Here is a 24,336-nt window from a genome sequence, read left to right as displayed (position 1 = left end):
GGCATCTACATCTGCAGAACGTGAAGAACCAGTGGCATCTACATCTGCAGAACGTGAACCAGTGGCATCTACATCTGCAGAACGTGAAGAACCAGTGGCATCTACATCTGCAGAACGTGAAGAACCAGTGGCATCTACATCTGCAGAATGTGAAGAACCAGTGCATCTACATCTGCAGAATGTGAAGAACCAGTGGCATCTACAGCTGCAGAATATGAAGAACCAGTGGCATCTACATCTACAGAACGTGAAGAACCAGTGGCATCTACATCTGCAGAACGTGAAGAACCAGTGGTATCTACATCTGCAGAACGTGAAGAACCAGTGGCATCTACATCTGCAGCACGCGAGGAACCAGTGGCATCTACATCTTTAGAACATAAAGAACCAGTGGCATGTAGTGTATAGTAGTGTATAATGTAGTATAGAGGAGTGTAGTGTATAGTCGTGTATAGTGTTGTGTATAGTGTAATGTGCAGTGTGTATAGTGTAGTATAGAAGTACACCACACCGGTGTGTTGGAGAGCAAATCCACAACATTTCCAATCTGAGTACAATCACCAGTGATTACAACAACGGGCATAATCAGCTGGACAGCCAGCTACATAACAGACTTGCCAGTTTTAAACTTGGTTCGAAGCTTTTGTGACTGCAGGAATTAATCTTTGTTTTTTTCGGTAAAGTCACGTATAAATAAGAAATAATAAAATAACATAATAGCGTCCGACGTTTCGGTTGTATACATCTGGGGTTATGTATTTCCCCTCTCTCTTAAATTTAGTTCTTCTGTACCTGATGATGGCTGCTTGCGTTGCAACCGAAACGTCGTACGCTATTATGTTATTTTATTACTTCTTATTTATATGTGACTTTACCGGAAAAAACAAACAAAGATTAATTGCCAGTTTTTAGTTTGTTTAAAATGCGTGTGGCATCGATTGGACGTTCTCGAAGCTCACTCTTGGTGACGACGCCCTCCAGGCGGACGATGTTGTCATGCTCGAACTGGCCCATGATGCTCGCCTCACACAGGAAGTCCTGCTGCTGCTGCTTGCTGGATCCGCCCTTCAGCGTCTTGATGGCCACGCGCACTGTCGCCGCCCCTCCGCTGCTGCCCTGGCGCTTCAGGTATCCGACGTGCACCTTCCCAAACTCTCCTGCGGGCCGAGGGGTCGATGACAGTGGGTAGCACGTAGAGCAGGTGTGAGGACCCCCCCCCCCCCGTCCAGCTGCTAAGTAAGGTTCGTCACGTGAATAAAACGTGCCGATTGCTTGCTGGTTGTGCACTGGCCGGTCGCTGTGTGGTGCATGCGTTGGGGAGTGTGAACCCACGGCAAACGACGGGGTGCTGCAAAACAATGTTAACACTTTTCGATTTGAAGCTTTCGTGACTGCGAGGATTCATCTTCTTTGGTTCTTTCGCTAAAGTCACCACCACGTAGAATGAGACTAAAATAATAAATTGCTAAAATAAAATAACGCGGTAAAACTCTCACGACGTTTCGGCCACAACGCAAGCGGCCTTCATCAGGTGAAGGGGACGAGACTGTCTGGAGGACAGCGCTGTCCAGACAGTCTCGTCCCCTTCACCTGATGAAGGCCGCTTGTGTTGTGGCCGAAACGTCGTGAGAATATTATTGTGTTATTTTATTTTATCAATTTATTATTTTATTCTCATTCTACGTGACTTTACCGAAAGAACCAAAGAAAATGTTAACACTTATATTGGACTATTGGTTTTTCATGGAAAGAGAACGGATAATAATAATACTACGCTGTAACATGATAACAAATCCATAATGGAGATTTTTTTTCTCTGGTTAGTGCACGTAAATTTATAAATGTATGGTTAAACTCGCCACCACCCGACCCAGCCAACTAGTAAGGCTTGTCACGTATGGATGATCTGGGTTCGCGAAAGCCTACGTGTTAAACATGATAACAAATGTAACGTTAATAGCTTCCAAAAGTCAAAGAGTTTCTCCCACTCGTTCGCCGTCGTTGTCACCGTGCGCCTGGAACCTTCTCCAGGCGGTCTCCAGAGCCCCGGAGGCACAAACATTTCTTGCGGCGGCGTTGCAAATTCTCAGCAGTGTCAACATTTGAAGTGGGCGCCCTGTGAGTAAGTTTTAGTTAACGGGTACCATGGTACAGACGTGCCCGCCCCCGCCCCCCCCCCCCCCCCCCCGTTCACCTGCTCCGATGACGCGTCCAAGTTTGATTCGCGAGGCGTCGATTTCCGTCGTGAACTCGCGGAGAGCATCGCTGGGCTCGTCGTAGTCGTGTGGGTCAATGTACAGCCTGAAGCCCGGCATCTTCACTGTGGGTGGCAACGGCGAAATCAACCGTGCACAGGGTGTGTGTGTGTGTGTGAGTGTATGAGGGGTGGTGTGTGAGGGGTGATGTGTGTGGGGTGGTGTGTGTGTGAGTGTCCGGCAAAACAACCCCCTACCTCCTCGCGGTGCCGGACGGGAAACTCTGTCGTGGACAGTGCTGTGGGGGGAGGGCCAATTCCGATTGGCCCCTCCTCTCATGGCGTCTGTGACCACCACAGTGGCTAAACGGGGGCTCTGGACGGGTACGAGGGGCCGGTAACCCCTCCACCTTCAACATTTTTACCACGAAACTACGAATAAAAAATTTAACTAATAAGCTTGTGCCGGAGGCCCCGGGGGGACAGGCGTCTATGACGTCTCCTGGCCAAACCCCAATTGGCAGAGCCAGGAGATTGAATCTCTACCCTCGGGTCTCCTCCAGAAACAACGAAAAGCCACTTCGTGTGGCCACGTGGAATGTTCGAACGCTCACTGCGGAGGAGAGGCTGCCACTCCTCTGTCGGGAGCTGGACCGGTACCGCCTGGATCTCTGTGGCATTCAGGAGGTCCGGTGGACCGGTTCTGGCTCCTGCCACAATGAGGGGTGGGCAGTCCTCTACTCAAGGCAGCAGACTGCCAAACAACAGGGTGTGGCTCTTCTTTTGAACACAAGAATGAAGGGGGCATGGGAGCGTGGTGATGAGGTGTGGGAAGCTGTAAGCCCCAGGCTACTTTGGGCTCGCCTTCCCATCAACCGGAGACGAGGAGTGGTGGTCGTGGTTACTTATGCCCCCACCGAAGACGAACATCCGTGGAGGGATGCAGGCAAAGCCGATGAGTCAGATGCCTTCTATGACCTGTCACAGGTGCTGGCTAAAGTGGCCCCTCGGGATAGAGTCATCTTGTTTGGTGACTTCAATGCCCGAGTTGGTCATGATGCTGGCACCTGGTCTGGAGTGATTGGAGGGCATGGGCCAGATCAGCTCAATAACAACGGTAGGAGGCTGCTTGATTTTTGTTCAGCCCATGGGCTTGTAATTACCAACACGCTGTTCCGGCATTGGCGCATCCACACAACATCATGGATGCATGCCGGGTCCAAGCAAGAACATCTGCTGGACTACATAGTGACGAATCAGCGGATGCGAGCCCATGTCTTTGACACCAGGACCTACCGTGGAGCTGATCTGCCCTCTGACCATCGACTAGTCATCTGTGAGATGCGCCTGCCATTCTTCCACTCCGGTGGTGGGTGTACACCCAGGACCCCATTCCAACCTAAAGTGGCCTAGTCTCAGTTATCTGATGAAAGTTGCAAGCGAGAATTTCATCATCGCTTGCGGCTGGGGTTGGCATCGTCCCCCACTCCTCCTGATGTCGAGGGTAAATGGGCGAGGTTTAGGACTGTGACTCATGCAGCTGCATTGGCTGCTTTGGTTACGCAGTCCAGACCTCCCCAGAGACCCTGGCTGAAAGAGGAGGTGATCAGGATAGTTTAGAAAAAGCGACAGGCCCACTGTCATCGGCTACAGAATCCCACATCAGAGAATGAGGAGGCTTACCGCAGCCTTCGCTCGGAGGTTCGGAGAGCCGTGAGGCGCTGCAAGGATGGGTGGTGGTCGTGGGTTGCTGAGGAGATGGAGTCTGCCTCAGTGGCCCGTGATCACAAATCTCTATTTAACTCCATCAAAAAAGCAACCTGCAGCGCCACACCTATTACCAACATTAGGGGAAAAAACGGTGATCCAATCTCCGACCCCCAGGAACCGGTTTGCAGATTTGCTGAGCATTTCTGTGAGGTCCTGGAGGAGGGAAAATCTCTCAGCCAGGAAAACATCATGGCACAAAGTGGGGATGACCCTGCTGAGGCTGCGGTGCCTCAAATATTGGAAGAAGTCACCCCCTGTGAGTGGCTGGCTGAGGTGCCATCTGTTGAGGAAGCACTGAAGGCGATCCGGAGTCTGAGACCAGGAAAGGCACCGGGCAGAGATGATCTCCCAAGCGAAATGCTGAGGGAGGGTGGCGTTTGTGCACAGACTGCCCTATATGACATCATAACAACAGTCTGGACCACCGGACAGGTTCCACAGGATTGGAAGGATGCCCTGGTGGTCCCCCTCTTTAAGAAGGGGGACCGCACAGACTGTAACAACTACAGGGGCATCTCACTCCTCAGTGTGCCGGGAAAGGTCCTGGCAAGGATTATTCAACATCGCCTTGCCAGGCACGCTGAGGAGAGGCTTGCGGAGCCCAAATGCGGTTTCAGGAAAGGGCGGTCCTGCACAGATGCGATATTTTCTGTCCGTCTGCTACAGCAGATGTGTAGGGAATTCCAGCAAGACCTACATCTCTGCTTTAGTGACCTGGTCAAGGCCAGGTCACACCGCCCTCTCCAGCTGCGACATGATTCCCAGTCGCACGCTCGTTGTCACGCGCTTCGCTCCGTCCCCGTTGCTCGAGGGTGAAGATGGCAATGGCGGTAACGGTGATTGTGGTTGGTGTGCTGGTGGCAGGTGGGGTTTTTGCCACCTCTTCGTGGGAAGAGGAAGAACACTGTCTCTCAATAGTGGAGGAGCGGAGAGCGACTTGTGCATGCATCAATGTCTTGAGTGGCGTACCACTACCACCACCAACATCGGAGGGTGGAGGAGCGATGCTCACAACAACGAGCGGAGCGCCGGGTGGCTAAAGCACAGCGGGTTGGCACAGTAGGGGGCACAGGTGGTGCATCAGCCAGTCATCTCAGTCAGTCGACCTGTGGCACCTGCTGGGTCTGCCCCGTGACCTCCTGCCAGTGGGCGTTCGACACTTCGCGTGGCCTCATGGTGCACATAGCCTGGCACAAGCGTCGTGGTGACGTCACCGCCACTTAGTGGCGAATGGCGGTTGTTGTTGTGAGTGTATGAGGGGTGGTGTGTGAGGGGTGGTGTGTGAGGGGTGGTGTGTGTGTATGTGTGTGAGAGGTGTGTGTGTATGAGGGGTGGTGTGTGTGTGTGTATGAGGGGTGGTGTGTGTGTATGAGGGGTGGTGTGTGTGTGTGAGTGGTGTGTGCGTGTGTATGAGGAGTGGTGTGTGTGTGGGTGTATGAGTGGTGTGTGTGTGTGAGGTGTGTGTGTGTGTATGAGGAGTGGTGTGTGTGTATGAGTGGTGGTGTGTGTGTGAGAGGTGTGTGTGTATGAGAAGTGGTGTGTGTGTGTATGAGTGGTGTGTGTGTGTATGAGGAGTGGTGTGTATGAGGTGTGTGTGTGTGTATGAGAGGTGGTGTGTGTGTGTATGAGGAGTGGTGTGTGTGAGAGGTGGTGTGTGTGTGTGTGTATTAGAGGTGTGTGTGTGTGTATGAGAGGTGTGTGTGTATTAGAGGTGTGTGTGTATGAGTGGTGTGTGTGTGTGTATGAGTGGTGTGTGTATGTGTGTGTATGAGTGGTGTGTGTGTATGAGGTGTGTGTGTGAGAGGTGTGTGTGTGAGTGGTGTGTGTGTATGAGAGATGTGTGTGTGTATGAGATGTGTGTGTGTGTGTTTTAGAGGTGGTGTGTGTGTCTGTGCGTGCGAGGTGGAGCAGCGTTTACCCCGCACGCTGTAGAAGCGAGGTCGTCTCTCTTCGCGAGGCTCCGACTCTGCTGCTTGCCAGTGACCACTCCTCCTCCTGCTCCTCCTCCTTCAAACGCAACGCGATGCACGCAGCCATCAAGGCGGCGGCGGCGGCAGTGCTGAAGAAGCGAGTTCGCTCTGGAGGGTGCCGCCTCTTACCCAACGTTCAGGGAGATTGCCTCTTGGTGGTGCAGCCAGATCACGTGGGAACACTCAGAACGCCCGTGGGACCCCCCCCCAGTGTGACCCCCCCCAGTGTGACCCCCCCCCAGTGTGACCCCTCAGTGTGACCCCCCAGTGTGACCCCCCCCAGTGTGACCCCCCCCCCCCCAGTGTGACCCCCCCCACCTCTTCTTGACGATGATGCAGGCAGCAGCGATGAGCAGCATCAGCCCCACGAGGCCAGCGGACAGCAAGGAGGCCCAGAGGGTCACTTCCTGAGTCGCTTGTGCTGGGGGAGGGGGAGGGAAAGAGTTACAAACACATCCTTCACTTACTACAACAACCACAACAACCACAACAACCACAACAACAAACACAACAACTACAACAACACCACAATAACCACCAACACAACAACAAACAACAGGACAACACCTACAACAACAACCACAACAACTACAACAGACAGGAGGGGTGGGGTGGTGGTGCTGTTGGTGGGGTCGTGGTAGGTTGGTAGTGGGGTTGGTGGTGGCGTAGTGGTTGGGTGGGGATGGTGCTGGTGAGTGGTGGTGGTGGTGGTGGTGGGTGGTGGTGGTGGTGGTCCTTGTGGCGTAGTGGTTGGGTGGGGATGGTGCTGGTGAGTGGTGGTGGATGGGTGGTGGTGGTGGCGTAGTGGTTGGGTGGGGATGGTGCTGAGATGATGGGGATGGTGCTGGTGAGTGGTGCTGGTGAGTGGTGGTGGTGGGGTGGTGGTGGTGGCGGCGTAGTGGTTGGGTGGGGATGGTGCTGGGGTGGTGGTTGGTGGTGGTGGGGTTGGTAGTGGTTGGTGGTGGGTGGGTGGTGATTGGTGGTGGGTGGTGGTGGTGCTGGTTGGTGGTGGTGGGGTGGTGGTTGGGGGTTGGTGGTGGTGGGGTTGGTGGTGGTTGGTGGTGGTGGGGTTGGTGCTGGTTGGTGGTGGGTGGGTAGTGGTTGGGTAGTGGTTGGGTAGGGTTGATGCTGGTTGGTGGTGATTGGGTGGTGGTGGCTGGTGGTGGTGGGTGGTGGCTGGATTGGGTGGTGGTGATGATTGGGTGGTGGTGGTGATTGGGTGGTAGTGGTGATTGGGTGGTGGTGGTGGTGGTGATTGGGTGGTGGTGGTGATTGGGTGGTGGTGGTGATTGGGTGGTGGTGGTGGTGGTGATTGGGTGGTGGTGGTGATTGGGTGGTGGTGATTGGATGGTGGTGTTGTTGCTCACGTGCGGGAGACGTCTGGAAGTGGAGTGTGGGGCTGTAGTCTCCGTAGCCGGCGGCGTTGCGAGCGCGGACCTGCAGTGAGTAAACCGCGGCATGCCGGAGCCCCGTCACGGTGATGCTCGGCACGCTGGAGATCAGCCTCATTACCTCTCTCTCGTCGTCGTCATCCTGGTGGGGGGGGGGTACAGATGGGGGGGGGGGGTACAGATGGGGGGGGTACAGATGGGGGGGGGATGGGTTCAGACTCATCCCACAGAGACCCATTGAACCTGGGTCACGTGGTTCACAGCATATTGTTGTGTTAACTCTACTGCCCTCCACTTGCTAATGCAAAGACAAAGAACCCCCGTATAGTGTCAGCAGACTGTCGGGGCGAGTGCTGTTAGCGGCCACCTATGGAGGCACACGAGGGGGTGGGTGGTCAGCACCACGCCCGGCCGCCTTTGTATCCACAGTGGTGATGTTGTTGTATACGGCCCTTTTTCCACAATTAATATCCATAAGAATATTTTACGGATGCATACACCTAGATTTCTTTTTCCTTTCTTTCGTGACAAACAATTTATATTTTTTAATGAATAAAACCCGTAAGCCAGAAACACGAAAAACCAGATGTCGGTCATAAACAGGCCATATATATATAAAGAAATAATAAAACTCTCAAGGCGAGGATGTAACAGCTATCGGCAAAAATCTCCAGGTGAACAAGAGTTTTGATGGGCCCTTAGGAAAGGTCCCTCCGAGGTCAGAACACCAAGAGAGTAGACACGGAGACGCCAACAGGGTAAATCGTATACATATTCTTTTCCTTATTTGCCAGTAAAAAAAAAGGCAACAACAAGAATAAGATAGAATTAGCGATCCTAACGCTCACTCCAATTAAGAACAGGCCACCAGACACATCAGTGAATTATTATCCAATGATTAATTCGCTATCAAATGATTTTCACCTTTAATACTTTTACTGTTAAAACAAAGCTTGGAGCAGGAATACCGAGTCACATCAAAGGTTATCGAGAAGGAATGAGACAATGGGTAAACTTGCAAAAGAATTTAAACAATATCCCAAGCAACCCCGACCACCTTTGTCCCTCTCACAGCGCGGAGAAGCAGGAATTACACCTTATCACAAGGGGCCATCTGGAAAAGCCAGCCGGGTTTGATGAGGAGACACACCCCACCCCACACACGGCAACCAGGCAAAGACAGTTTTAAAGAAAATTGCAATATAATATTAATAATAACAACGTGTTAACCTTACACGACATTCCATTATAGAACCTTACAGAACCAAGGGATATGGATTCCAACAATCAAGAAACAGACCTCTTAAACTCAGGATGATAATTATTTTTCTTTTTAATAATTCTATCATAACAATTCGAACCTCGGTAAAACCGAGAGGTGTCGGGAGGACGTAGTTACAAACACGAGTCTTGGCGAACATGGGACCAAATGGTATTTGAGAAATATAAGTCGAAAGTATAAAGAGGTGCTCCCGACCACCTTTGTCTCTCCCAAAGAGCGCGAGAGAGGAATTTCACGCCAGGGCAAACAGATCGTTATCGCGGGGACCATCTGCCACACACGGGACTTAGTAGTGGCCCCCACCCCACCCTGCACACGGGCAGCAAAAGAGCGTATCTACTCGTTCACCAACGTCCGTCGAGTCCGAACCAACTACTGAAAGAAGAATCAACTGATACGTATGATACACTGCCCCCCACTACACGACAAACCAGACGTCTGCTTGACGCAAAGAATCGATTCCGAACATTGGCCTACTCTTTCACCACTCATACCATTCAACACACACACACACGGGCCATTAACAAAGCCTAAAACCTCAAGCCATTGAACCATCCGTGATTGTGGAAACATCGCAACGACCGAGTGAATAATCCATCGTTTTTAAGAGTGTTCATAATTTTCCTCTGTAATATTGTGCTGGGGCTGTACTTCTAACCGCATAAATTACCAACTGACCCATTAAGAAGGATTAATTCTTGGCACCTCACCACGGAGCACCGCTCGCGGGGGTGAAGAGCGTGCTCAACCGGTTCCCTGTCAGGGATCTGGCCACAATTAATTAAAAGATTGGCCCGAGATAAGGATCTAAAAAGGAAACATCGCCACCCATTGAGTCGCGTTGAGAAGTCGATTAGAAATACTTGAGTCGTTCGTTAATATTTTCTTTCTACATAATCTTGCTGGTATCCACGAATGAAATAACGAATTCAAACGCATATTTGTGCCTCCAAGAATAATACTGGTTGGAGTGCCCTTTCAACGAGTAGCGTTGCATAATAATTAGGCATCCTATTGTTAACAACGTGACAATAATTGCATTAAGGGCCGCGCATGATCAATGACCGAATGCTGTGTTGTGTGACAATTCAAGTAACGAAGCATTGCGGCCATCGAGTGTTGTTGATAAGGTAATTAGAAGTATTTCAGTCGAACGCTTTAAATTCATAATCGTTATGAATCAATGAACGAACATCAACGTGGTACTGTGCTGACGATTTCAAGCATAATAACTTCGCATATCAGAATGTATTAAGGATTGGATACGAATCAAAGACCAAGTGCCGTATTGTGTAACAATTCAAGTATACGAGTTTGCATATTATAAAGTTAAGGTTTGATAGAATAGCTCGCATATTTTTAATCTCTCTCTCAACAACCGATCGATTGCGTTACGCGTCGGGAATTAACCACAGGTGCCGCTATCGAGGTGAAACAACGCAATCGTGATGTTATCATGTTAACGCTGTGTTGAAATTCCAAATCCCGAGATTGAGTTTTCATATTATCCAAAAATTAAAGTTAGCTAGAAATAAAATTGATAAAAGCAGAACGTTTGTGTGTGATTCTTCCTGAAATCCTGCATAATATTGTTCTGCGTATGAGATCTGAATCCTGGGGACCTATCATAAGTACACTATCACCACACATAATCCATAACACACATAATTCATAATGTTCAATCGAGAGTAATCGTATCCTTATCGATAATACGGAATTAAAGAGCAGAGTCGAATCGACTCTCTCTCATTCACGCTCACAACGCCTGCGTCACTGCATACGATTAATTGCGTTATTCCAATTCATAACACAATCCTCGTCACCGAGGCTCGACCTTATAATCCATAACGACCTGCATTATCATAACCACGCCCACTCGCATAAATTAATACGATTATCTCTCGAATCAGCATAATTTATGCGCATAATTACACTGATTAACATAATTTCGGATAAATTATGCGAATCTCAAATTTCATTTAATTTTCATTATTTTCATCAATTTTCATAACACCTATATATACAACAATGTTTACTACACACCACACCAGGGTACTCAATTTGAGGCTGAGTCGACCTAGGGGAGACCCAGGACTCGTTCAGATTATCGTCACCGGTGCCGGTTGCCGTGAGCGGGAATCGAACTCGAGACGCCGGGTTCGTAGCGCAGCGTTGCGCGTACCGCTGCACCACCGCTCAGCACGCACGCGCGTGCACATTCACACGCACACGCGCGCAAGTAAAATGGATAATCGCGAGCCGCTACGCACCTCGTCAAAGCATTTGACTTCATAGTCCATAACGATGCCATTGGGCTGCTCCGGCTCGGCCCAGGTCAACAGGACGGCGTCTTCAGAGACGATCTCCGTGTGGACACGCACCACGGGTGACGGTGCTGCGGGCAATCACAGCACGTGGTCACGCGCTAACTCATTTGTTTACCCCCCTGGCCAACGTCTCGAGGTGCGGTGAGTGACAATCGGTGTGCGTTTCCCCTTGCTGCTGAATGAAATACGAGTTGCGGTGAGATGTTCAAACACCAAGCAGACGGACGCCGCTTTGCGAGCAATCAACTCAACTTGCAACAGCCACACACGCGGTGCTTTGTGGTGAACATGCGAACATGGCTATGATGATGATAATTATAACAGATGATGCATTGTCTTTAAGAATAATAATTAGAGTGGTATATGCATTAAGAATAATATAATTATAATGTTACATGTGTAGTGGAGTAACGCGCGCGCTGGGGGGGTTTGCAAGCGGTGTGCACGGATGTGTGAGGTCGCATCGGGGCGAACAGGAGCAGCGAGAGACGCCCAAAAAAGATGCAGAGCGGTGATTGGCTGGCTGCAAATGCAGGCGGACAATTTAGATGCAGAGCGGTGATTGGCTGGCTGCAAATGCAGGCGGACAATTTAGATGCAGAGCGGTGCTTGGCTGGCTGCAAATGCAGGCGGACAACTAAGATGCAGAGCGGTGATTGGCTGGCTGCAAATGCAGGCGGCCAATTTAGATGCAGAGCGGTGATTGGCTGGCTACAAATGCAGGAGGACAATTTAGATGGAGAGCGGTGATTGGCTGGCTGCAAATGCAGGCAGACAACTAAGATGCAGAGCGGTGATTGGCTGGCTGCAAATTCAGGCGGCCAATTTAGATGCAGAGCGGTGATTGGCTGGCTGCAGATGCAGGCGGATAACTAAGATGCAGAGCGGTGATTGGCTGGCTGCAAATGCAGGCGGCCAATTTAGATGCAGAGCGGTGATTGGCTGGCTGCAAATGCAGGCGGACAACTAAGATGCAGAGCGGTGATTGGCTGGCTGCAAATGCAGGCGGCCAATTTAGATGCAGAGCGGTGATTGGCTGGCTGCAAATGCAGGTGGCCAATTTAGATGCAGAACGGTGATTGGCTGGCTGCAAATGAAGGCGGACAATTTAGATGCAGAGTGGTGATTGGCTGGCTGCAAATGCAGGCGGACAACTAAGATGCAGAGCGGTGATTGGCTGGCTGCAAATGCAGGCGGCCAATTTAGATGCAGAGCGTTGATTGGCTGGCTGCAAATGCAGGCAGACAATTTAGATGCAGAGCAGTGATTGGCTGGCTGCAAATGCAGGCGGATAACTAAGATGCAGAGCGGTGATTGGCTGGCTGCAAATGCAGGCGGCCAATTTAGATGCAGAGCAGTGATTGGCTGGCTGCAAATGCAGGCGGACAATTTAGATGCAGAGCGGTGATTGGCTGGCTGCAAATGCAGGCGGACAACTAAGATGCAGAGCGGTGATTGGCTGGCTGCCAATGCAGGCGGCCAACTAAGATGCAGAGCGGTGATTGGCTGGCTGCAAATGCAGGCGGACAACTAAGATGCAGAGCGGTGATTGGCTGGCTGCAAAGGCAGGCGGATAATTAAGATGCAGAGCGGTGATTGGCCGGCTGCAAATGCAGACGGCCAACTAAGATGCAGAGCGGTGATTGGCTGGCTGCAAATGCAGGCGGCATTGTCTTTAATCATAATATAATTATCATGTTTTTGCATAGCATTTAAGAATAATATTATTATAATGTTATGTGCATGTTATAGCTTTTAAAAAAGGAGAATGTATTTTTAAAAAAATATTTTAAAAAACCATTTAAAAAAAGATAGAAAAAAAATATTTGACAAAAGCAACTAAATATCTAAAGATGAAAAAGAGATTTCAAAAAAAGAAAGACGATGGCCGTGAGCGAGAGGAGGAGGGGGGGGACGACGACTCACGATCCCGTGACGTGGCGACGTGGACGGCCGCGAACGCCGAGGGGACGCCGCTCAGGCGGGAGACGCCATTGGTGGCGTGCACCTCCAGGGTGTAGGCGGCGTTCTCACGCAGGCCGCTCACCTCCACCGAGGCGTTCGTCAGCGGGAGCGGAGGCCGGAACCTCACGGCCGGGCCGCACGGCGGCGCCGGCTCCTGGCCCCTCTCCCCACCCCCCCCCCGCAGGGGGGGCGGGTGGAGCCGGCACACGACGGAGTAGGCGAGGTCGGAGCGCCCGCCGGGATTCGCCGGCGGGCTCCACCGGAGCGTCACCGAGGCGGCGGCGGAGAGCGGCGAGGTGACGACGTCCCTGGGGGCCGACGGCGGCTCTGGCCGGGGGGGGGGGGGGCGGAACGGAGTTTATAGAGTAGTGTAGTAGGTAGTGTATAGTGTAGTGTATAGTGTAGTGTATAGCGTAGTAGTGTATAGTGTAGTGTAGTACTGTATAGTAGTAGTGTATAGTGTAGTGTATAGTGTAGGGTAGTAGTTTATAGTGTAGTGTATAGTGTAGTGTAGTAGGTAGTGTATAGTGTAGTATATAGTGTAGTAGTGTATAGTGTAGTGTACAGTGTAGTAGTGTATAGTGTAGTGTATAGTGTAGTGTATAGTGTAGTGTGTAGTGTAGTAGGTAGTGTATAGTGTAGTGTAGTAGTGTATAGTGTAGTAGTGTATAGTGTAGTGTAGTAGTGTAGAGTGTAGTGTAGTAGTGTATAGTGTAGTGTAGTAGTGTATAGTATAGTGTAGTAGTGTATAGTGCAGTGTAGTAGTGTAGTGTATAGTGTAGTGTAGTAGTGTAGTGTATAGTGTAGTGTAGTAGTGTATAGTGTAGTGTATAGTGTAGTGTATAGTGTAGTGTGTAGTGTAGTAGGTAGTGTATAGTGTAGTGTAGTAGTGTATAGTGTAGTAGTGTATAGTGTAGTGTAGTAGTGTAGAGTGTAGTGTAGTAGTGTATAGTGTAGTGTAGTAGTGTATAGTATAGTGTAGTAGTGTATAGTGCAGTGTAGTAGTGTATAGTGTAGTGTATAGTGTAGTGTAGTAGTGTAGTGTATAGTGTAGTGTAGTAGTGTATAGTGTAGTGTATAGTGTAGTGTATAGTGTAGTGTGTAGTGTAGTAGGTAGTGTATAGTGTAGTGTATAGTGTAGTGTAGTAGTGTATAGTGTAGTGTAGTAGTGTAGTGTATAGTGTAGTGTAGTACTGTATAGTGTAGTGTAGTAGTGTATAGTGTAGTAGTGTATAGTGTAGTGTATGGCGCATAGTGAACGAACTTGCACAGGCCACAGACTGGGGCTCGCCGCTGGGCCGGAAGTATCCATCGTGGCAGGTGCAGGACGTCGCTCCGATGACGCTGCCCGTGCTGTGTGGCGGACACCGGGAGCAGGAGCTGTCTTGGGCCGTCTCCTTATAAGAGCCCTGCTCACACACTGCACGCACAAAGGTCCCGCCCCCCGACCTGTAGCCTTTACAGACTCAGTTTAACACCTTTATTATGAACCTTTACAGACTGTTGGTGCTGTCAGTAGCGAGAGATGGGGAGAGAGATGAGCAGATGGGGAGAGAGATGAGCAGATGGGGAGAGAGATGAGATGGGGTGGGTGAGAGAGTGCGTGGGTGGGTAAGTGGTTGGGTGAGTGAGAAAGTGGGTGAGTGAGTGGATGAGTAGGTATGTGGGTGGGTGAGTGGGTGGGTGAGTGGGTGAGTGGGTGAGTGAGTGGGTGAGTGAGTGGTTGGGTGAGTGAGTGAGTGGGTGGGTGGGTGAGTGAGTGAGTGGGTGGGCGAGTGAGTGAGTGGGTGGGTGAGTGGTTGAGTGAGTGAGTGGGTGAGTCAGTGGGTGAGTGAGTGAGTGGGTGGGAGGATAAGTGGTTGGGTGGGTGGGTGGGTGAGTGAGTGAGTAGGTGGGTGGGTGAGTGAGTGGGTGAGTGAGTGGGTGAGTGGGCGAGTGAGTGTGTGGGAGGTCCGCTGGGTCTTTCCACATCTCTCTCGAGGGTAAGCGATGATGAATCTACTAAAACAAATCCCAACGCGTCACCTTGGCAGGCGTTCCCCGCCTGCTGGTACCCGGCACGGCAGACGCAGCTCCCGGGGTGGCCCTCCCACTCGCCGTCGGCGTTGCAGAACATCGCCGGCTCCGGCTCCCCCTCGGGCCGGAGCGCGTGGCCCACGCACGCCCCCGTCACCTCCGACAGCGCCCACGGCCCGTCGCCGGCGGCCGGAGCGTCGGGGAACTCGGCGAGGCGGACCGCGAGGGCCGGGCAGCGCCTGCGGTAGACGCGCACGGACGCCAGCCACGCGCAGGCCCCCGTGTCGCGGAACGCCAGACGGAGGCCGCCCCGGGAGAGGGGCCCCACGTCGCCCGCCGCCTCGACCTCCGACCCGCCCGAGCCGACGACGTCGACCTTGGAGAAGAGCCGCCGCTCGTCGTCGGCGAAGACCCCGGCGGCGACGTCGCCGGGGTCGTCCGACTCCCGGTAGTAAACGTCCAACGTGTCGTCGTCGCAGCCGGCGGCGGAGGCGGCGGCGGCCGGGAGGCGACGGGGGCACCGGCGCCGTAAGCTGAAGCGGAACTCGAGGAAGATGCGGCGAGCGTCGCCGCGCGGGATCCAGGCGGTGCGCAGCCACTTGTCCTGCCTGGGCACGGCGGGGCGGCACTGCGCCTGGTACAGCCTGGGCCTTGAGCGTTGGCCACTCGTAGCCTGCTGCCACTGCGGTCGTGATGAGGGGAGAGGGAGTGGAGTGTGGGAGGGAGTGTGGGGGGGAGTGTAGATGTCACAGTGATTCTGAAACATTGTTCTCCACTCCTTGAATCAATTTTTATAACCTGTAAACCGTTTTACTCGCCTCGCGAGTTCGCGTCGCTCATTTTGGTCGGAGTTTATTTGCCGCCATGTCCTCAGGTTAAAGAGGCCCAACGCATGCTCGCCGATCAGATTCTGAGTGTGGAGCGAGCAAATCCAGATTCGTTGGTTATCGTACTTGGCGACTTTAACAAAGGTAATCTCAGCCACGAACTCCCCAAATACATACAATTCATTAAATGCCCAACCAGAGAAGGGAACACTCTGGATCACTGCTACACTACAGTCAGTAGAGCCTACCACGCCGTCCCCCGAGCAGCACTAGGACACTCTGACCATGCCATGGTCCACCTGATTCCTGCATACAGGCAGAAACTAAAACTCTGTAAACTTGCTGTGAGGACATCTAAACAGTGGACCAGTGAGGCTGTGGAAGATTTGCGGGCGTGCTTAGACTGTACTGACTGGGATATGTTCACGACTGCTACCAATAGTCTGGATGAACTCACAGAGGCTGTGACGTCCTACATCAGCTTCTATGAGGACTGCTGTATCCCAACACGTAACAGGGTGAACTTTAACAACAACAAGCCCTGGTTCTCAGCAAAGCTCAGAAGGTTGAGGTTGGAGAAGGAGGAAGCGTTTAGGGGTGGAGATAGAGACAGATTCAAGGAGTCGAAGAACAGGTTTAGCAAAGCGGTGAGAGAGGCTAAACGACTGTACTCAGAGAGACTAAAACACCAGTTCTCTACTAACGACTCTGCTTCTGTCTGGAGAGGGCTCAGGCAGATCACCAACTACAAGCCCAGAGCTCCCCACACCACTAACGACTCCCGCCTGGCCAACGACCTGAACGAGTTCTACTGCAGATTTGAAAGACAATTAGACTGTCCTGAACTACCCCTTCCCACTCAAGAGGCCCCATCCCCCACCCATACTACAGAGACGACTCTCTCCTTTCAGGAGGGAGACGTTAATAGACTTTTCAAGAGGCAGAATCCACGCAAAGCAGCCGGGCCGGACTCTGTCTCTCCAGCCACCCTCAGGCACTGCGTTGACCAGCTGTCTCCGGTGTTCACCTACCTCTTTAACACCTCCCTGGAGACATGCCATGTACCAGCCTGTCTCAACTCCTCCACCATCATCCCTGTGCCCAAAAAGCTAAGGCCAACAGGACTAAATGATTACAGACCGGTCGCCCTTACATCTGTGGTAATGAAGTCTTTTGAGCGCCTGGTCCTGGCACACCTCAAAGCCATCACAGACCCTCTCCTGGACCCCCTTCAGTTTGCCTACAGAGCCAACAGGTCTGTGGACGACGCAGTTAACATGGCCCTCCACTTCATCCTACAGCATCTGGATGCCCCAGCATCCTACGCTAGGATCCTGTTTGTGGACTTCAGCTCTGCCTTCAACACCATCATCCCTGCCCTGCTTCAGGACAAGCTCTTCCAGCTGAACGTGCCCTACTGGATCACAGACTTCCTGTCTGACAGGAAGCAGTGCGTTAAGCTAGGAACACAAGTCTCTGACTCCAGCTCCATCAGCACCAGAACTCCTCAGGGCTGCGTCCTTTCCCCACTGCTCTTCTCTCTGTATACCAACAGCTGCACCTCCAATCATCTGTCCGTCAAACTCTTGAAGTTTGCGGACGACACCACCCTCATTGGGCTGATATCTGGTGGGGATGAGTCTGACTATAGGTGGGAAGCTGACAACCTGGTGACCTGGTGTAGCCAGAACAACTTAGAGCTAAATGCTCTAAAGACAGTTGAGATGGTTGTGGACTTCAGGAAGAATACAGCCCCACTCACCCCCATCACCCTGTTAGACTCCCCAGTCAAAAGTGTAGAGTCCTTCCGCTTCCTGGGCACTATTCTCTCCTGGGACCTCAAGTGGGAACTGAACATCAGCTCCCTCACCAAGAAAGCTCAACAGAGGATTTACTTTCTATGGCAGCTGAAGAAATTCAACCTGCCAAAGACAATGATGGTGCAATTCTATACAGCAATCATTGAATCCATCCTCACCTCCTCCATAACCGTCTGGTACGCTGCTGCCACTGCCAAGGACAAGAGCAGACTGCAGCGTATCATCCACACTGCTGAGAAGGTAATTGCCTGCAATCTACCAACCCTCGAGGACCTGCACACGACAAGGACCATGAGGCGAGCGAGGAAGATTGGGTTTCCTGCCGGTAAGGCATCACTCTCGACAGCCCAGGGGGGGGAACAGGAGCGCGGCGGCCCTTCCCCGCCCGGTGAGGAGTGCAGCGGCGGCAGCTCCCACACTAGTGGAGAGTCTGGGGGCGTCGGTACTTCGCGGGCAGGGTCGCAGGCAGGAGAGATCCCGGGGGCCGACGACCCTAACATAATCATCATCAGGTGTGAAAACCACAGCAAGAAATTTAGAAAAAAGTGGCGTTTTTTTAACGTTAGCACCACGGAGAGCGATTTGGCAGTTCAGAAGGACGAGTCCATCTATGTTCGGAAAAGAGGAGGGGGGAGACGAAAAATAATGGATGAGGTCTGAAGGCCACCGTAAGCGTGAACAATCAATTAAGACCCGAAATGGTTTATCAAATCCTTCCAATGATTGCTAAGCCAGAATCCATCTTCTCGGTTGAAATTGTCTCTGTGTTTGTATATGTGAATAGACTCATGAACGAATCTCTCATGGTAGCCAGATGGCTTGCAAAGAACCTCTGTCTTGGATAAGTCAATGTCATGTGAGCCTACTGAATTATAACAGTGATCTGCCACGGCCGAGGTGTTGGTCCTACCGTGTTTCAGGTCTGCTTTGTGTTCACGAATGCGGTCCGAGACATGTCATTTGGTTTCTCCAATATAACTACTCCCACCGAGGCAACTTAGCGTTGTCTGTATTTATTTAAAGTTGCGCATTTTGATGATGTGACGTCACATTTCTCAAACCTCCCTCTCTCGTCACGCATCGTCACAAATGTCTGACCCCGCCCCCTAAGTGCGTGACGTCATCTATGGACGCCCCTCCCCCCCCGAACATCCACGGAGGTCTCGTGGCCTCCACGCTCGACTCACCCCATCGGGCGGGGAGGCGACCCAGCCGAGGTCGCCCTGCGCGGTCTCCGTGTCGAGCAGGTCCACTGCGGCGGGGTGGGTGGGTGGGGGGAGAGACACGCGCACGCGCGCACACAGAGAGAGACGAAGTTTCAAGTTTGTTAGGTACGAGCTGTACTACCCGGCTACGCCCGGGACGAGGATTCACCACGTCCCCCCAGTGGCGATGTTCACACAGCAGAGCAGGTACTCGTTTGATGCCAAGTCGACCTAGGGAAGGCCCAGGACCGGTAAAAAAATAATCGTCACCGGCGGTGGCCGTGAGCGGGAATCGAACTCGGGTTACTACACTACAACGCGTTACGCTTCCACGTGCGCGGGTCACGTGACAGATTTGACGTCACAGCTCACTTGACGTGCAAAAAAAATAGATGCATTATTGAGCTACCCCCCTAAAGAAAAAGCAAAAGTGTATTTTTATAATTTTAGGATGGTGTACAGTCTGGAAAGCACCCACGTGGCAAATTTCCAGTTTGTTGCATGTCGGGAAGTACGCTAAACATTTTGAACAGACACGCACAATCACAACTTTGCCTTTTATATCTATGGAGATAGCGTTGTGAGCCATGCGGCTCTCAAGTCGGGTGCAGCCGCAACAAACAAAATATGAACACAGAACATCTTAAAGCGACAACGCGTAACAGAAACATCCTGGAAAAAAAACAGCAAATATTTAATATAAAACGCCGCGTGCAAAAAATCCCCACCATCGTGTACACGACGGCTGTCACGGACTGCCGGGGCAAGTGCTGCTGCTGCTCGCGAGTAGCAGCACCTACCAAGGCTACCGGCACTGTGGCACACGAGGGCGTGGGTGGCCAGCACCACGCCCGGCCGCCTTTGTCTCCCCAGTGGCGATGTTTACTACACACCGCACCAGGTTACTCATTTGAGCTTGAGTCGACCTAGGGGAGGCCCAGGACCGGTTCAGAGAATCGTCACTGACGGTGTTGGCCGTGAGAGGGAATCGAACTTGGGTCGCCGGGTTCGTAGCGCAGCGCGCTAACAGCTACATACACACACACAACAACTGCCATTCGCCACTAAGTGGTGGTGACATCACCACGACGCTTGTGCCAGGCCATGTGCACCTTGAGGCCACGCTGGCAGGTCACGGGGCAGACCCAGGTGCCACGGGTCGACTGACTGAGATGACCGAAATGACTGGCTGGTGCACCACCTGTGCCCCCTACTGTGCCAACCTGCTGTGCTTTAGCCACCCGGCGCTCCGCTCGTTGTTGTGAGCGTCGCTCCTCCACCCTCCGTTGTTGTTGGAGGGCGACTGCCTCCAACTGCCCAGTAGCGTCCTTCACGAGCCTCCTCCACAGAGGCCAATTTTGACACCGCTGGTACCAGTCATCGACAAGTCCACTCAGCTCCACGTCCTCCCGTACCACATCACTCCATCTCCTCTCTAGCCCGTGCCGCGCCCGTTTAGCCCCCTCGATCCGGCCGAACAAAAGCTGTTTCGGCATGCGGTGGCTGGGCATGCGGGCTACATGACCCAGCCTTGCCTGCCGGAGGAGCTCATCGATGGGACCTTGCCCAGATCTTTCAAGGATTTGTGAGCTCCTCACACAATCCAGTCTGGTTAAACCCAGGATGGATCGTAGGCAGGCCAGCCTAAATGTTTCAACCGGCGAAAATGCTCCATTAAGGGGGTCCACGTTTCGCAAGCGTAGAGAAGGGAGGGAATGACCGTGGCCGAGAAGACCTGAAGCTTAGTGCGGAGCGACAGACCAGGTAGCTTCCACACAGCGTTACGCAACCGATGAAAAGATATTGCCGCTCGACTGATTCGGAGTGAGACCTCTGCTGTTAAACTGGAGCCAGTCATAAGCACACTGCCCAGGTATGGGAAACTCTCCACTCTCTCCACAACTGCCCCATCACCGATTGGGAGTTGTGGGGGTGGAGTGTCCGATGGTACAAAATATCCAGGCAGGTGCTTAGTTTTGGTGTGGCTGAAGGTAAGGCCCCCATCTCTTAGTGGCACGCTCCAGTCTCAGCAGCAGCGTCTCCAACTCCTCCTCTGAATGAGCAGCTATTACCAAATCATCAGCATACATAACGTGGTTGAGCAATAGGGAGCCATCCCTTGACCGCACCCGGGCATCGATCAGCCTCCCATTATAGCTGTACCAAATGGAGATTCCCCCGGTACAGACACACACACTCACACACGTACACAGACACACACTCACACGTACTCAGACACACACTCACACGTACACAGACACACACTCACACGTACATACATGTACACACACTCACAGACACACACTCACACACGTACACAGACACACACTCACACGTACACTCACACGTACACAGACACACTCACGTACAAGACAAGACAAAGATCCCCATATAGCCTTAACAGACTGTAGGGGCAAGTGCTGTTAGCGAGCACCTATGAAGGCCGAAACGGTACACGAGGGGGTGGGTGGCCAGCACCACGCCCGACCGCCTTTGTCTCCCTAGTGGCAATGTACTCATTTGAGGCTGAGTCGACCTAAGGGAGGCCCGGGACCGGTTCGAATAATCGTCACTGGTGTTGGCCGTGAGCGGGAATCGAACCCGGGTTGCCAGGTTCATAGCGCAGCGCGCTAACCGCTACACTATCGCACATACATACACACGTACACACACGTACACACACTCACACGTACACAAACACACACACTCACACGTACACACTCTCTCTTCATGTGGTCGCGTGGATTTTTCCCTCCGTGTCCTCCGCTTCCCCCACCACCCCCACCCCCACATCGAGAATGGACGTGGCCGCCACGCGGGGCATCATCATCATCAGTTTGTGGTCACCGCTCGCTGTGCATCATCTCAGCACGCGGTGAGACGCTTCGAGCGGCGTCGGCGTCGTCTAAACAAGCGAGCAGCCTCGCCTGCTAGCGTCAAAGGCTCCGTCGGAGCGCTCCATCTCGGCGAACGAGTTGACTCCGCGGGGAACGAGAGAGACGCGGAGAGAGACGTGGAGCTTTCAAAGAGCCATCGTTGTGCGGAGCCACGAGCCGCTTTGTGTTTTTGTCACCTTCAGTTTATCAGATGTTTTTTTTCTTCAGTTTCAGTTTATTTTGGTTATAGCCCCTGTGAGCCGTTCGGCTCTTGAATCGGGTCCAACCGCAACAAACACAAAAACACAAAAACACGAACGAGAAAACAGAGTGACTATGTGGTGACTGTGTAAACAGAAAATCCGTGAAAAAAAACCCATGCAAAAATATTCCGGAAAAAAGCACCGTACACCACCAACGCTGTGTGTGTACCACCAACACTGTGTGTACACCACCAACACTGTGTGTACACCACCAACCCCTGGTGCACCACCAACCCCTGGTGCACCACCAACCCCTGGTGCACCACCAACACTGTGTGTACACCACCAACACTGTGTGTACACCACCAACGCTGTGTGTACACCACCAACACTGTGTGTACACCACCAACACTGTGTGTACACCACTAACACTGTGTGTACACCACCAACACTGTGTGTGTACACCACCAACACTGTGTGTACACCACCAACACTGTGGTGTACACCACCAACACTGTGTACACCACCAACACTGTGTGTGTACCACCAACACTGTGTGTACACCACCAACACTGTGTGTACACCACCAACACTGTGTGTACACCACCAACGCTGTGTGTACACCACCAACACTGTGTGTACACCACCAACACTGTGTGTGTACCACCAACACTGTGTACACCACCAACCCCTGGTGCACCACCAACGCTGTGTGTACACCACCAACACTGTGTGTACACCACCAACACTGTGTGTACACCACCAACACTGTGTGTGTACCACCAACACTGTGTGTACACCACCAACACTGTGTGTACACCACCAACCCCTGGTGCACCACCAACCCCTGGTGCACCACCAACCCCTGGTGCACCACCAACACTGTGTGCACACCACCAACACTGTGTGTACACCACCAATGCTGTGTGTACACCACCAACACTGTGTGTACACCACCAACACTGTGTGTACACCACCAACGCTGTGTGTACACCACCAACACTGTGTGTACACCACCAACACTGTGTGTACACCACCAACACTGTGTGTACACCACCAACACTGTGTGTGTACACCACCAACACTGTGTGTACACCACCAACACTGTGGTGTACACCACCAACACTGTGTACACCACCAACACTGTGTGTACACCACCAACGCTGTGTGTACACCACCAACGCTGTGTGTACACCACCAACGCTGTGTGTACACCACCAACGCTGTGTGTGTACCACCAACGCTGTGTGTACACCACCAACGCTGTGTGTGTACCACCAACCCCTGGTGCACCACCAACGCTGCGCCCACCTTCATAAGCAGCGGCCACCGCCAAGACGGCGACGATGCCAACGGCGACAGGAGATGGAGCCAGACTCCTGCAGCTGCGGAGGGGCGCGGAGACGGAGCCTGGGGACATTTCTGCTGGTGCTGGTGGTGGTGGTGCTGTTGGTGGTGGTGCTGTTGGTGGTGGTGGTGCTGGTGGTGGTGGTAGTGCTGGTGGTGGTGGTGCTGGTGGTGGTACTGCTACTGGTGGTGGTGGTGCTGGTGGTGGTGCTGGTGGTAGTGCTGGTGGTGGTGGTGCTGGTGGTGGTACTGCTACTGGTGGTGGTGGTGCTGCTGCTGCTGGTGGTGCTGCTGGTGGTGGTGCTGGTGGTGCTGCTACTGGTGGTGGTGCTGCTGCTGCTGCTGGTGGTGCTGCTGCTTTTGGTGGTGGTGCTGGTGGTGGTGGTGCTGCTGCTGGTGGTGGTGGTGATGCATGGATCGGCTCGGTTCACCAACCCTCCTCTTTTCCTCCTGCGAGGGAGACGAGCAGGCGAGAGGATTTAAAAGAATGGAATGAGTCAGAGTGAGTGGGGTGTGTACGATTAATGATTGACCCAGCTGGAGAAGACACCAATGAATTATTAACCCTGGCAGAAGTGAAGGTTTGCTGAGGCTTTCGGCTCCCCTCCCACCTCCCTCCATCCAAAACCACTCCACACATCTCTCTCCTTGTGTGTAACTGTGAGTGTGTGTACGTGTGAGTGTGTGTACGTGTGAGTGTGTGTACATGTGTACGTGTGAGTGTGTACGTGTGTGTACGTGTGAGTGTGTGCAGGTGTGAGTGTGTGCACGTGTGAGTGTGTGTACGTGTGAGTGTGTGTACGTGTGAGTGTGTACGTGTGTGCACGTGTGAGTGTGTGTACGTGTGAGTGTGTGTACGTGTGAGTGTGTGTACGTGTGTGCACGTGTGAGTGTGTGTACGTGTGAGTGTGTGTACGTGTGAGTGTGTACGTGTGTGCACGTGTGAGTGTGTGTACGTGTGAGTGTGTGTACGTGTGAGTGTGTGTACGTGTGTGTACGTGTGAGTGTGTGTACGTGTGAGTGTGTACGTGTGAGTGTGTGTTCGTGTGAGTGTGTGTACGTGTGAGTGTGTGTACGTGTGTACGTGTGAGTGTGTACGTGTGAGTGTGTGTACGTGTGAGTGTGTGTTCGTGTGAGTGTGTG

General features: G+C 52.4%; 1 protein-coding gene across 1 annotated transcript in view; it reads right to left on the bottom strand.

Moving 5' to 3' along the window:
- The window catches only part of LOC142920129 (ephrin type-A receptor 4-like), a 30,807-nt gene extending 6,793 nt beyond the window's left edge, over positions 1-24,014 (bottom strand). The window contains exons 1-11 of the mRNA XM_076062589.1: positions 23,158-24,014; positions 18,750-18,814; positions 14,925-15,597; positions 14,164-14,319; positions 12,861-13,226; positions 10,878-11,002; positions 7,302-7,467; positions 6,253-6,400; positions 5,883-5,971; positions 2,195-2,320; positions 960-1,157 (exon numbers count right to left, since the gene is read on the bottom strand). Of these exons, the coding sequence (XP_075918704.1) occupies positions 960-1,157; positions 2,195-2,320; positions 5,883-5,971; positions 6,253-6,400; positions 7,302-7,467; positions 10,878-11,002; positions 12,861-13,226; positions 14,164-14,319; positions 14,925-15,597; positions 18,750-18,814; positions 23,158-23,266 (2,221 nt within the window). The 5' untranslated portion in view covers positions 23,267-24,014. The remainder of the gene's footprint in view (positions 1-959; positions 1,158-2,194; positions 2,321-5,882; positions 5,972-6,252; positions 6,401-7,301; positions 7,468-10,877; positions 11,003-12,860; positions 13,227-14,163; positions 14,320-14,924; positions 15,598-18,749; positions 18,815-23,157) is intronic.
- Between the last annotated feature and the right edge of the window lie 322 nt (positions 24,015-24,336).

Source organism: Petromyzon marinus, unplaced genomic scaffold (genome assembly GCF_048934315.1).
Source record: "Petromyzon marinus isolate PM22_M1 ecotype Great Lakes invasive population unplaced genomic scaffold, UKy_Petmar_22M1.pri1.0 PM_G_Scaffold_67, whole genome shotgun sequence".
NCBI classification, from domain to species: domain Eukaryota; kingdom Metazoa; phylum Chordata; class Hyperoartia; order Petromyzontiformes; family Petromyzontidae; genus Petromyzon; species Petromyzon marinus.
Note: the sequence above shows the minus strand (reverse complement) of the source record. Positions and strands in the feature narration are given on the sequence as shown.